The sequence below is a fragment of the Tenrec ecaudatus genome, chromosome 4 (genome assembly GCF_050624435.1).
Source record: "Tenrec ecaudatus isolate mTenEca1 chromosome 4, mTenEca1.hap1, whole genome shotgun sequence".
NCBI classification, from domain to species: domain Eukaryota; kingdom Metazoa; phylum Chordata; class Mammalia; order Afrosoricida; family Tenrecidae; genus Tenrec; species Tenrec ecaudatus.
In genome coordinates, this window is record NC_134533.1 from 64,074,610 (window position 1) to 64,086,986 (window position 12,377).

A 12,377-nucleotide genomic window follows, 5' to 3' on the forward strand; every position below is an offset into this window, starting at 1 on the left:
GGTTGTGGGAACTAGTAGCTAAAACCAATGAGAACAAGAAAGAAAACCATATATCCTGAAATTGTGGTAATAATTGCCCAAATCTTTAATATAATTGAACTGCTAAATGTTATGGTATGGGAACTAGATGTCATCAAAACTGTCAAAATAAAAAATGACCATCTCTCTGTAACACTGAAAACTCTATTTCTCTTTATTTGAACACTGCCCCGCGCCCCCCGCACCACAGTCTGAAATACAAGGATAGACTGAGAAACTGTCGTATCAGAAGAGACTAAGGACACATGACAATTTTAAGTAATCTTTATGATATATCCTTGATTGGATCCTAGAACAGGGAAAGGACATTCATATTATAAAGCAAACAGGCAAAAGATTAATAAAACCTGGAATATTATTAAAATTTTAATAAAATCTGGAATAAGACTATACCAATAGTAGTCTTAGTTTTGGCAAGTATACATGAAGATGAAGGATGAGATTATTGGGGAAAGTGAAACTGAGGAGAAGCATATGGGAATTTTCTTTACTATCTTTATAACATTTCTGTAAATATAAAAAATAATTTCAAAATAAAGATTTTATTTTAAAAGTAACATATCCTGCAACTTTATTATTAGTTTTTCTATAATAATATTTACTAGAATTTTCCTTTGTTCCATTTGCTTTGTAATAATAAAGGTAATATGTCCCTTCCATTTCGGCTACAGTGATGTGTACAATAAACAGTCTGCTTGTTGTGCTATGTTGAAAACTGCCGGGATTTCAACTCTCATGAAATGCATGCATTGATACTGTTTTTATTTAGCTGATTGGTAGAAAAGCATGAAAATAAAATACAATTGACACACAGTTGCTTCTTTATACCTTTAGTGAATCTGACAAAAACACTAGCACCCACAGTATCACTAGTTGGTGCTGGCAAGCATGTGCGGGCATAATTTAGTGCAGAGAAGGAAGGGTTTGCTGCATGGTATCCTCCCTGTTTCTTAGCATCATTCTTGAGTGCACAATGACCTTCCTTGATGTTCATTTTCTATAATCTCACTTCAGGTAGATCAGGGGTATGAGAGAGAGAGAGAGAGAGAGAGAGAGAGAGAGAGAGAGAGAGAGAGAGAGAGAGAGAGAGAGAGAGAGAGAGAGAGAGAGAGAGAGAGAGAGTTTGCCAGCCACTTTCCCACCTCTCTTCAGCTACCATTGATAACTCACAAACAAACCCACCTGTGGGTCTTCATTCTCACAAAACTTCCAGCAGTTGATTCTAAATTTTATGATTCTTTGCTGCACACTTGTGAGCAGAGACTTGAAGAGTTCACCAGACTAGGACAAGTTCTTAGTACATAGTACACACGTAACAAACGTCCATTAAAGGATTGACGGCTTCCTGGAATTCAAGGCAGGGAGTGTAACCTCCAGCTACTGTGACCTCTTGCTACAGTTTTCTCATTCTTGCATGCTCTTACAAAGAGCTCTGTGGCATAGGGGTTATCTGTTGGGTTATTAATGGCAACATCAGCAGATTGAAAATACCAACTACTCCATGGGAGAAAGATAAGTCTTCCAACCCCATAAAGATGTCCTCCCCACACCCCACAGGGGCAGTTCTCCTCTGTCCCTTAGGGTTGCTGTGAGTTGTAATCAACTCAATAGTAGTGAGTTTGGTTTGGTTTTGGTAAACTCTTATCTAATAGACATTCATATGCTCTGTTTTAAGTACTTTTTCCTGTTATTTCTGGAGTAGGAGGCAACATGAATTTCCTGGAGAAAATAAATTTAACATATTTGAAGAGAAAAATGAAAATAAAAGAAAGTCCTACAGCAAAATGAAAACGAGAGGCTCGTCATTCCATCTTTTCTTCTCATTAATCTGTAAGCTTTCCTGTTCTGGCATCGCTATACCCAAAGCTCTCTTCCCTATTCTTCCTGAAATTCTGGCTGTATTTAATATCTAGCGCAGATAACGTTTTGCATTTGCGTAGTCATCACAAAGCAGCACAGTTTTATACATGGCACTTCTCATTCTAACTCCAGGGATACGGAGTTTGCAGTGGAATTAGCATCATATTTTATGGATAAAGTGAGGGGTGAAGATCGTTTTATCATATCAAATGTCTAACAAAGAACTGAATTTAGAGTAGAAAGTCTTTGGACAGCTGAACCAAATTATTTCTTATAGATTATTTTCTACCTATCTTCATTTTATGAGTTTGGGTTCCCAAATGAGAATGTATTTCTTCCTTATTAGAGTTGCTTGGGTATGTTATTTGTCATAGTTTGTACTTACCCTTGTTATAGTTTGTACTTCTTATTTTATTTACAACACTCTAGACTTCAGGAAGGCATATTTTTATTCCAAAGAATGTATAGCACTGTGACCAGTATATAAGAAAAAAAACAAACAAAAACAAACTCACTTCCATTGAGTCAATTCTGACTCATAGTGACCCTTCACAACAGGGGAGAAATGCTCTTGTTCTGAGACTGTAACTCTTTTTTTGTTTTCCAATTGTGAATTAGATGAAAGTTTACAGAGCAGGGAAGTTTTCCAGATACTGTAACTTTTATGGGAGTGGAAAGCCTCGTCTTTCTCCTGGACCTGTACATAAGAGCTCAATAAAAGCAGAAAGCCTATTTTATATAAAAGGTAAACAAATAAAATATGTGTTACTTTAGTCGTTCACTTATGTTTCTTATTCTTGTGTTTGAGTAATTCAATGTTATATTACTTGACATAGTTACATAGGAGTATAAGGAAATGACCACACACCATTCATAGGTCCAGATAAGCCTGGTCCAGGTATAAACAGGAATGGATAGTGGATGGATTTTCACCTTCCTTGTCCAGATCCCCTGGACATAGTCTTGGCAGCACACAGAGAGTTTCCCTAGAGTTAGACCAGACTGAGTGTGAGGGAGTCTCCTGGGAAGATGGATGAGCACTAAATAAATATATTCCCCTGCCCAGGTTTCTGCCTTCTTGACTTAGGGCTGCAGTGCCTACCATGTGGCCCCAGGAAAGGCCAGACCTTCAAGAAGTACAACAATCTACAGACCAGTCTGTTTTCCCATTATTGGTGTAAATATCTGGAGAACTGTCCCTTCTCAAAAAAGAAGTGAGATGGACCAAGGTGAGTGCTTGACAGTACCAAGGTAACTGCCTGATCCTTTAAGAAATTCCAAGGAAGGCAAAGAAGGATTTGGGGTAGGGGTGGGGGATGGCTATACTTGAAAAACAGTATTCTTGGAGAGGAGAAAGCGATTTGGGGGAGTGCCTGGAAAATGAAGATTCTGTGCATCACAGTGCATCTTCACTTACATTTAGGGGAGTTTGAGCATGCCCGGAGCTTGTGGGTGTTGGACCAGGGCACAGAGGATAAGTATCTTGTTCCAATAGTTTGTCAGTGTCTATGTTGTCTCTTGCAAACAAGCACAAACAGAAATGAAAAAAAAAGAGAGAAAAATCCTAAGCATAATAAATGATACTTCTTTCCTAGGACATCATGGAGAAAACTGTTAATCCTCTATCCGTCAAAGTCTAGCCAGCTGAAGACACACATGTGGAATGAAAGCCGGAGAATATAAACAAAATGGGAGTGTGCGCGAGTATCTGAAAGCAATTCGAGTGTATTGAGAAAGCAATAGAGAGAAGATAAAGAGGAAAATATGAGTGATCTACAACTTGGATGTTCAGATTGCTTCATTCCACAAAAATAACACGAGAAATGAGTAAAAGAGAATAAATGATTCTGTGCACAAGTGCACATGTGGATAAAAATATGTGAGTAAATGTCATTGAGTGAACATATTTGAGTGTTATATGACATAATCTAATAAAAACAAATGCTATAGGGAACAACCATGGACCCAGTACTATGTAAGGTGCTTTTTAATACATCTACATATTTAATTCTCACAAGTCACTGAGAGAAGGATTCTTACCGTGTTTTCCATTTTGCTTGAGAAAACGCTAAAGCACATCACTGTTAAGTAGTCTGACATAGCTAACAGGTGATGGAACCAATCCCCAAGCCTTAGTCTGACTCGAAAATCAGTGTTCTTCGCCACTGTGCAAAGGTGAATATGTGAAAAATCATGTGGCTGATGGTGGAAATGTGCAGTAGTACGAACATTTTGAGGGACAGGAGCCTCTCCTTTGGATGTTATTTCCTGAGTACAAAAAGGGAGAAACTAGGGATTCCCTGAACCAAGAGCAGATTCTTCCCCCTCTCTCCTCAGGAAGAATTTTGGTCAAAGGCAATATTAAGGTAGGCCAAGCACTCCCTGTTCCTGAGCTCCTCAAAGACAGAATGTGGGTTGTAGGTGAGAGATGAGGGGGAATCTCTTTCCATCCAGAAGGGAGCACTGTGCACTATGGCCTCTGAAAAGGAGATCTCAATAATCTGTATTTAAGCAACTTAACTGACAGCCCCTTGCCATGAGCTATGGTCAGAATACTTCTAGTCTAACAGGGTATCATAGTTCACCATGCTGAGTCAAGAAAACGGCAAAGGTGAACAGAGACATTAGTTTGCAAAGGTAAACAATGATCAGAGGGCAGGACTTGATATCAGACCATGTGGATAAGTGCTGTTTTTAATGGATCTACACATTTATTTATATGCTTTTAAGAGATGACACAGTAGTACTTATTTCAACTATAGACTGAAATATCTGGGCTAAGTCACAATATTCTGCCTTCTAGTCTTACATCCTCCTGCCTCCTCTTTCCTCATCTCTCTGATGAGGAGCCAATAGGAGATATTCCAACACATTGATAGAGAAAGTGCTTGGAGAACAGAGCTCACTTCCAAGGTTCTTGTGACTACGCTTCTCATGGAAGAAGTCTGAGCATGAGTCTAACAGGGCCTGATAGGGGTCTCCTGTGAGCTGAAACCCCGAGATCCCACTTCTCTGCCCTGACCTATTTCTTTTGCATCCCAAACCTCCAAGTCATTGGACAATTCACTTGTTTATTCAATATTTAGTTCATAGACACACATTTGTCAGTTATTGTCTTGGATATTGGCCATAAAGTGATAAATTCAAAAAGCATGATGTTGTAGAAGCTTACAATGTAGTGGGAGCAAGCTTTCTTTGTGACGGAGTTGTGCACTAGAAAGAGTGAGTGTGCTGAACAGACACCTGACCTAGCTTTATCAAGCTGTCTGCTGGGTGAAAACATGGAGCTGGTAAGGTAATTAACAGGGAAAAGTAGAATGGGAGGAAGGTTGCGTATATTCAAAGCCATGGGAGCTAGAGAGTTAGTGTGCTTGGGGAACAAAAACTGGTTGAATATGTTTAGAACAAGGATATAATTTCATAACAAGCTATAAAGCTGGAGACACATGTAAGGGTCAAATAATAACATGCTTCTTGCGTGTGATAAGAAAAGCATCCATATTTTATCTAAAGGTAATGGGAGAGCCATTGAATCAGCTTTCTAATAGTTTATATTATTTCACAGACTTTGTTGAAGAAACTTTTTTTCTTATCAGAGTTGTGTAACCAAGATATCACCAAAATAGTAAATTTTTAATCTGACGTTATACTCACAGAGCTCGGTGAGTCCTTTACACCCACCGAGTGCCATTAAGTCAATTCTTTCTAACATCGACCCTATAATTTGGAGTAGATTTTTCAACTAGGGTTTCCAAAGCTGTAAATCTTCATGAAAGTAGAGCCTCGTTTTTCTTCCATCAGGTGGCTGATGGGTTCAAACCACTGACTTTTTACTTAGCAGTCCAACCCTTAACAACTGGACCTCACAGCTCTCGTGAGTCCCTCAGGAATAAGTCTCTGTGCAGCACGTTCTAAAGCACAGATATAAAACCAGCAAGTGAGAAATGGGTCTGTGTTCACTGACATTGGAGCTGGGAATGACATGGGTGTGATATTGTCATGTTGTCATCGGTGAGTGAAAGAGAAATGGGTACGTTTTAATTCTGGGGTCTATCTTTAAAAAAAATAATTTTAGTTGGGGTTCATACAGCTCTTATCACAATCCATGCATCCATCCATTGTGTTAAGCACATTTGCACATTTGTTGCCATCATCATTTCCAAAATATTTTCTTTCTACTTGAGGCTCATGGTATCAGCTCATTTTCCCCTCCCTCCTCCCCCCACCCCCTCTCCCGAACCCTTGATAACTTATAAATTGTTATTATATTTTCATGTGTTACACTGACCAATGTCTCTTCACCCACTTTTCTGTTGTCCGTCCCTTAGGGAGGGGGTTATATGTAGATCATTGTGATCGGTTCCCTCTTTCTCCCCCCACCTTCCCCTTACTCTCCTGGTATTGCTAATCTCATTATTGGTCCCAGGAGGTTTATCTGTCCTGTATTCCCTGTGTTTCCAGCTCTTATCTGTACCCATGTTCATGCTCTGGTCTAGCCAGATTTTAAGGCAGAACTGGGATCACGATAGTTGGGGTAGGGAGCAAAAGGGAGGAAGCACTAAAGAACTAGAGGAAAGTTGTATGTTTCATTGGTGCTATACTGCACCCTGACTGCATCATTTCTTCCTTGTGACTCTTCTGTAAAGGGTTGTCCAATTGTCTAAAGATGGGCTTTGGGTCTCCACTCTGAACTCCCCCTCATTTACATTGATATGATATTTTGTTCTGCATCTTTGATACCTGATACCGGATCCCATTGACACCTCATGGTCACACAGGCTGGTGTGCTTCTTGTATGTGGACATTGTTATTTCTCAGCTAGGTGAGTGCGTGTTTATCTTTAAGCCTTTAAGACCCCAGATGCTATATCTTTTGATAGCTGGGCACCATCAGCTTTCTTCACCACATTTCCTATGCACCCATTTTGAATTCAGTGACCGTGTTGGGATCACTGAACAAAGTCATCTTGTGTTGAGGGAGTACTTGAGTAGAGGCTCAGTGCCTGTCTGCTACCTTGATACGTAACATATAAATATATGTACATAGATATACTTCCCTATCATTATATATATGTTTACATATGTGCATGCCTGTATTTAGATGTGCTTCATATCATAAAGTAATTCCTATAGAAGAAATTCGTTATGAGCTTCATTCAGAGAAAAGACTGAAATTCTAATTGACACCTGTCTCTTGACACAGCCTTTTTTCATTTTCTGTGGCATTGCCACAGAAGACAATGATACTTGTTGGTGCGTTTCGTCATGGTGGAGGGAAACATCACTCTGGTCAGTGAGTTCATCCTGCTGGGCTTTCCCACGGCCCCTTGGCTTCAGATTCTTCTCTTCTTCTTATTTCTCGTGGTCTACCTGCTGGTGGTAGTTGAGAATCTCACCATCATGCTCACTGTTTGGATCACTGGCTCCCTCCATAAACCCATGTACTACTTCCTGAGCAGCATGTCCTTCCTAGAGGTCTGGTATGTCTCTGTCACAGTCCCCAAGATGCTGGATGGGTTTCTTCTGCAGAGACGGCGCATCTCCTTTACAGGCTGCATGACCCAACTCTACTTCTTTATTTCTCTGGCATGCACAGAGTGTGTTCTCTTGGCAGCCATGGCCTATGACCGCTATGTGGCCATCTGTCACCCTCTTCGATACCCCATTATTATGACCACAGGCTATTGTATGCAGCTGGTGGCTTTGTCCTATATGAGTGGCTTCATGGTCTCTGTGATCAAGGTCTATTTCATTTCACATGTGGCCTTCTGTGGCTCCAATGTCATGAACCATTTCTTCTGTGACATCTCTCCAATCCTCAAACTGGCTTGCAAAGACATGTCCACAGCTGAACTAGTGGACTTTGCCTTGGCTATTGTCATTCTTGTATTCCCACTCATCACCACTGTCCTCTCCTATATCTACATTGTCTCCACGATCCTGCGCATACCTTCCAACCAGGGCAGGAAGAAGGCCTTCTCCACCTGCGCATCCCACCTCACTGTCGTCATAATTTACTACACAGCCATGATTTTCATGTATGTGCGGCCCAGGGCTATTGCATCGTTCAATTCAAACAAACTGATCTCCGCTGTGTATGCTGTGCTCACGCCCATGCTAAATCCATTCATCTACTGTCTAAGGAACCAGGAAGTCAAGAACGCTATCAAAAAGACTGTGGGGGGTGGCCCATGCCTCCTGTCTTGAACTCTGCTGCCTTGAGGAGACCAGGTCTTTATCAGGATATCATTTTCATGATCCTCCATATTAGCCCTAGGGGAAATTATATCATGTGGAAAATAAAACGTTTGAAAGTAGAAACAGGGCACTCACTATGTATTGCTTTACTATGAAACATTATTATTGCACACTGTAGATACTTAATAACTCACTTCCATGAGTAGATGCTGACCCATTGTGATGCTAAAGGACAAGGTAGAACTGCTCCTGTGAGTTTCCAGAACTGTAACTCTTCAAAGGAGTAGAAAGCCCCATTTCTGCAGATACTTAACAAGTGCTTTGAAATGACATAACAATAAAAATAATACCTCAAGCGCACTCTGCTGCTATCATGTCTGTTCTGACCCACAGTGGTCCTGTATGACAGAGTATAACTGGCTCACCGGCTTTCCAAGGCTGTGATCTTTGAAGACACAGACTGCCACATATTTCCTCTGTGGAGTTGCGGGTGGGTTCTAGCCACGGACATTTCTGTTGTCAATTGAGTGCTTAGCCACTGTGCCACCAAGGCTCCTTGATATGAGTAACAATGGTGACTATTTCATGATCCTTTCCAAATTTGTGTCTCCTACAAGGATGATAATAGCTCATTTCTTTTGAGAGTTGTGGGATCAATATGAGAGTTTTATGAAAGATGGAATCATCAATCTTACTGTAACATTTGCAGTGGATGTTTTTATTGAGATGATTTATTTTGGGTTCTTGAATTCCTGTAACTTCCCAAGTTCTATCATGATCATCATCTGCAAAACTAAAGGGCTAGAGATGCATCAATATATGTCTGAGATGAAACTCTCGACACACCAATGTAACTTGGGCTCTGTGGACAAATTAGATGGGAAAATATATAACATTCATAAGACAAAGGGGAGTGCTGGATATCATTAGGATATCTGATAAGTAGATAAGAAAACATAGCATATCAGAGAGAATTCTGAAACATTGCTTAAACTGAGGCTAAAATATCTACCCAACATCTAGATTTTTACCATTTACATGGGAATTCAAAACTAATCTCTCAATTTTCAACTATGCCATCCTCAAATTATTCAATATATCTGAAAAGATGGCTTTATATGCAACTTTTATAATGCTCCTCCACTGCTTAAGAATTCTGTTTTAATTAAATAAGATTTACTCATTAAACTATTATTATTTTGGAGTTATTCTGGCATACTTGTACCTTTCTGGTGTACTCCCCACCTACAATAACGTAACCACACAAAGTTATATATTGCTGATCTCCAATATGAAACATTCACTCAGAGGATGAGCTAGGTGTTGGGCTACTAACCCTGTGGTCAGAAGTTCAAATTCACCAGCTACTCTGTGGGAGAAAGATGTCTGCCCTTATTCAGATGTGCAGACTTGGGAACCCTGTATAGAGTCGCTACGACTCAAGCTATTCAATGGTAGTATTTTTGTTTGCTCTTTGTCTACTTAGTGACGACAGTATATTAATTCTTACTTCACTCACTCCAGGTGAATGGAGATCACTTATAAGGTGAAGCAGACAAGGGTGAATTGACTTTGAATGTTCAGGCTTAATTACAGAACCTTTGAAATTGGAACAACCGGTATTAACTTATGTGTTTGACTCTTCACTTGATTGTGAGTTCTTCTAAGAAAGAAACCTGCCACAATGTATGATATAGTGGCATTTATTCTGATTATTGTTTATTTTCCATGCAGCCAACCTAACAACAACAGCGACTAGACAAAACATAGAAAAGCCTCAACCAAAAAGAAAGCTGAAAGTATTTAAAATGGAAACAACTTTAAACATGATCAAAAGGTAGATCAGCTGATAAGGTATTACATTTTAACCTAATTACATCTGCCATAATCAACTTTACAATGCTTTCTGTCTGATAGTAAGGCTACACACATACCTAGATTGTGGTCAGCAGGGATTCAATGGAGGCTTAATCCATGTGAAGATCCTTCTAATGGATTTTGGCCATCCACTGTCCTCCATAGACTTCTGCAAACTGTCTTACTACAACCACTTCACAAATGAACTAGATGTTCACAATTTAAGCTCTAATACCATGCCCTCATTCAGACTTGGATTTTATTATTTGCAATCCTTGGATTACACAGGCTGGGGTGCTTCTTTTATGTAGACTTAGCTGATGCTTCACTTAGATGGCTGCTTATCTGAGGATAAGCCTTTAAGATGCTAGATGCTATTCATTTTTATCGTGTGACACCATCTTTTTTTGGGGGGTGGGACTTCAGGTTTGTTTGTTTGTTTTAACCACACCTTCAGTGATGTCTTCATGAGAGCTAGCATCAAGCCAGGCTATGTCTTAAGAACTAACTGATTTTAGATTGGAGCCAGAAGTAAGTGGGAGCACAAAGTCCATCAGAAGAAGTTCTTTTTAACTTACCTTTGAATTCACATGTATTCATATAGTCTTAATGGTAATAGTCATCTCATTTTCAAAGTTCAATTTTGAGTTGACCTAAATCTTTGACTTGTCCGAGCAGGGTTGGAGTAAAGGAATTGCAACTAAGAAATGAGAGATTTTGTGGATAATCTTCTACTCTCTGAAAATATCTAAACTGTTCAATGTGTCCATTTTTCAACAATCAAATTAACCAAATTAGTAAATCTCACAAGCTAGTTATGGACACACATGGAAAAACACATTATCAGCAATGGTTCCAAATTAAGCACTCAGCTGCACCGAAGGCATTAGCCAAAAACAAGATTCTAGGAATGGATAGAAAACCAATTAAAATGTTTCAATAAGCTTATGAAGCACTGGAAGTTCTCACTTGTCTGTGCCAAATAATTTGGAAGACAGAAATTTGGCCATATGACTGGAATAAATCTGTATTTGCGCCCACTCCAAAGAAAGGTAACCCAACAGAATGCTCAAATAATTGAACAATATTATTGATATCACATGAGAATAAAAATTTTCAGAATATAATTCAACAGTGGTTGCAGTAGTACATTGGCAGGAAGCTGCCAGAAATTTAGGCCAGATTCATAAGAGGACATGGAACAAGGGATATCATTGCTGATATCAGACAAAGCAGAGAATACCAGAAAAATGTTTACTCATATTGACTATGCAAAATCATTCGATTGTGTGAACAATAACAAACTATGGATATACTTGAGAAAATATGGGAATTCTAGAACACTTCATTGTGTTCCTACAAAACCTGTCCATGGATCAAGAGGCAGTTGTGCAAACAGAACAGGGGGATACTTCCTGGTTTAAAATCAAGAAAGATGTGGTCAGAGTATTATCTTCTCACCATACTTATTCAATCTGGATGCTGAGCCAGTAGTCAGAGAATCGAGATTATATGTAGTTTCAGGGTTAGGGGTAAGCTCATAGCCATCTTCAACATTCAAATGACATAAACTTACATGCTGAAAGTGAAGAAGACATGAAAACTTGCCTTTCAGCCTTCAACATGGATTACAGTTTAATGTAAATAAACCCCAAGTCTTTACAACGGGACCAATAGCTAATATAGTGATAAATGAGGAAAAGGCTGAAGCTGTCAAAGACTTCCTCTTGCGTGGATGCACAAGCAATGTTTATGGAAGCGGCAGTCAGGAATTTTGAAGGTGCATTGCATTAGGTGAATATGCTGCACCAGACCTCTTTAAAGTGTTGAAAAGCAAGGAAGTTATTTTTGAGGAATAAGGTCTACCTGATTCAAGCCATGGTATTTTCCATTACCTTATGTGCATATGGAAGTTGGACGTTGAATAAGGAAGACTGAAGAAAGAGCAAAGCATTTAAGTCAGGGCGCTGGTGATGAATGTGAGGAGTGCCATGGACCGCAAAAAGAACAAACAAGTCTGTCAGAACAAACAAGTGCAGACAGAATGCTCCTTAGAGGCAAAAATAGCAAGACTTCACCTCACATCTTGGACACGATATCAGGAGAGATCCGTCCCTGGAAAAGGACACCATGCTTAGAAAAGTAGTGGAGCAGCAAAAACAAGGATGACTCTCAACAAGATGGACTGACAGAGTGGCTGCAACAAAGGGCTCCACTATGAGACCAATTGAGACGATGGCGCAGGACTGGCTGGGTGGGGTTTTGGTCTATTGAACATGAGGTTGCTATGAGTCAGGATAGACTTGATGGTGCCTTACAGCATCAACAACAAGCTGATGGAACCTACCCAGAGGCTTCCTGGAAGAAAGACCTAGCAATCTGCTTTCATTAAGATTAAAATCAAGGAAACACTATGGAGCAGTT

General features: G+C 39.7%; 1 protein-coding gene across 1 annotated transcript; it reads left to right on the forward strand.

The window, feature by feature from the left end:
- The first annotated feature begins 7,163 nt into the window (after positions 1 to 7,163).
- On the forward strand, positions 7,164 to 8,105 carry LOC142446726 (olfactory receptor 6B9-like). The gene has a single exon (XM_075548471.1). The coding sequence runs from the start codon at positions 7,164 to 7,166 to the stop codon at positions 8,103 to 8,105; it is 942 nt and encodes a 313-aa protein (XP_075404586.1).
- Positions 8,106 to 12,377: the final 4,272 nt, after the last annotated feature.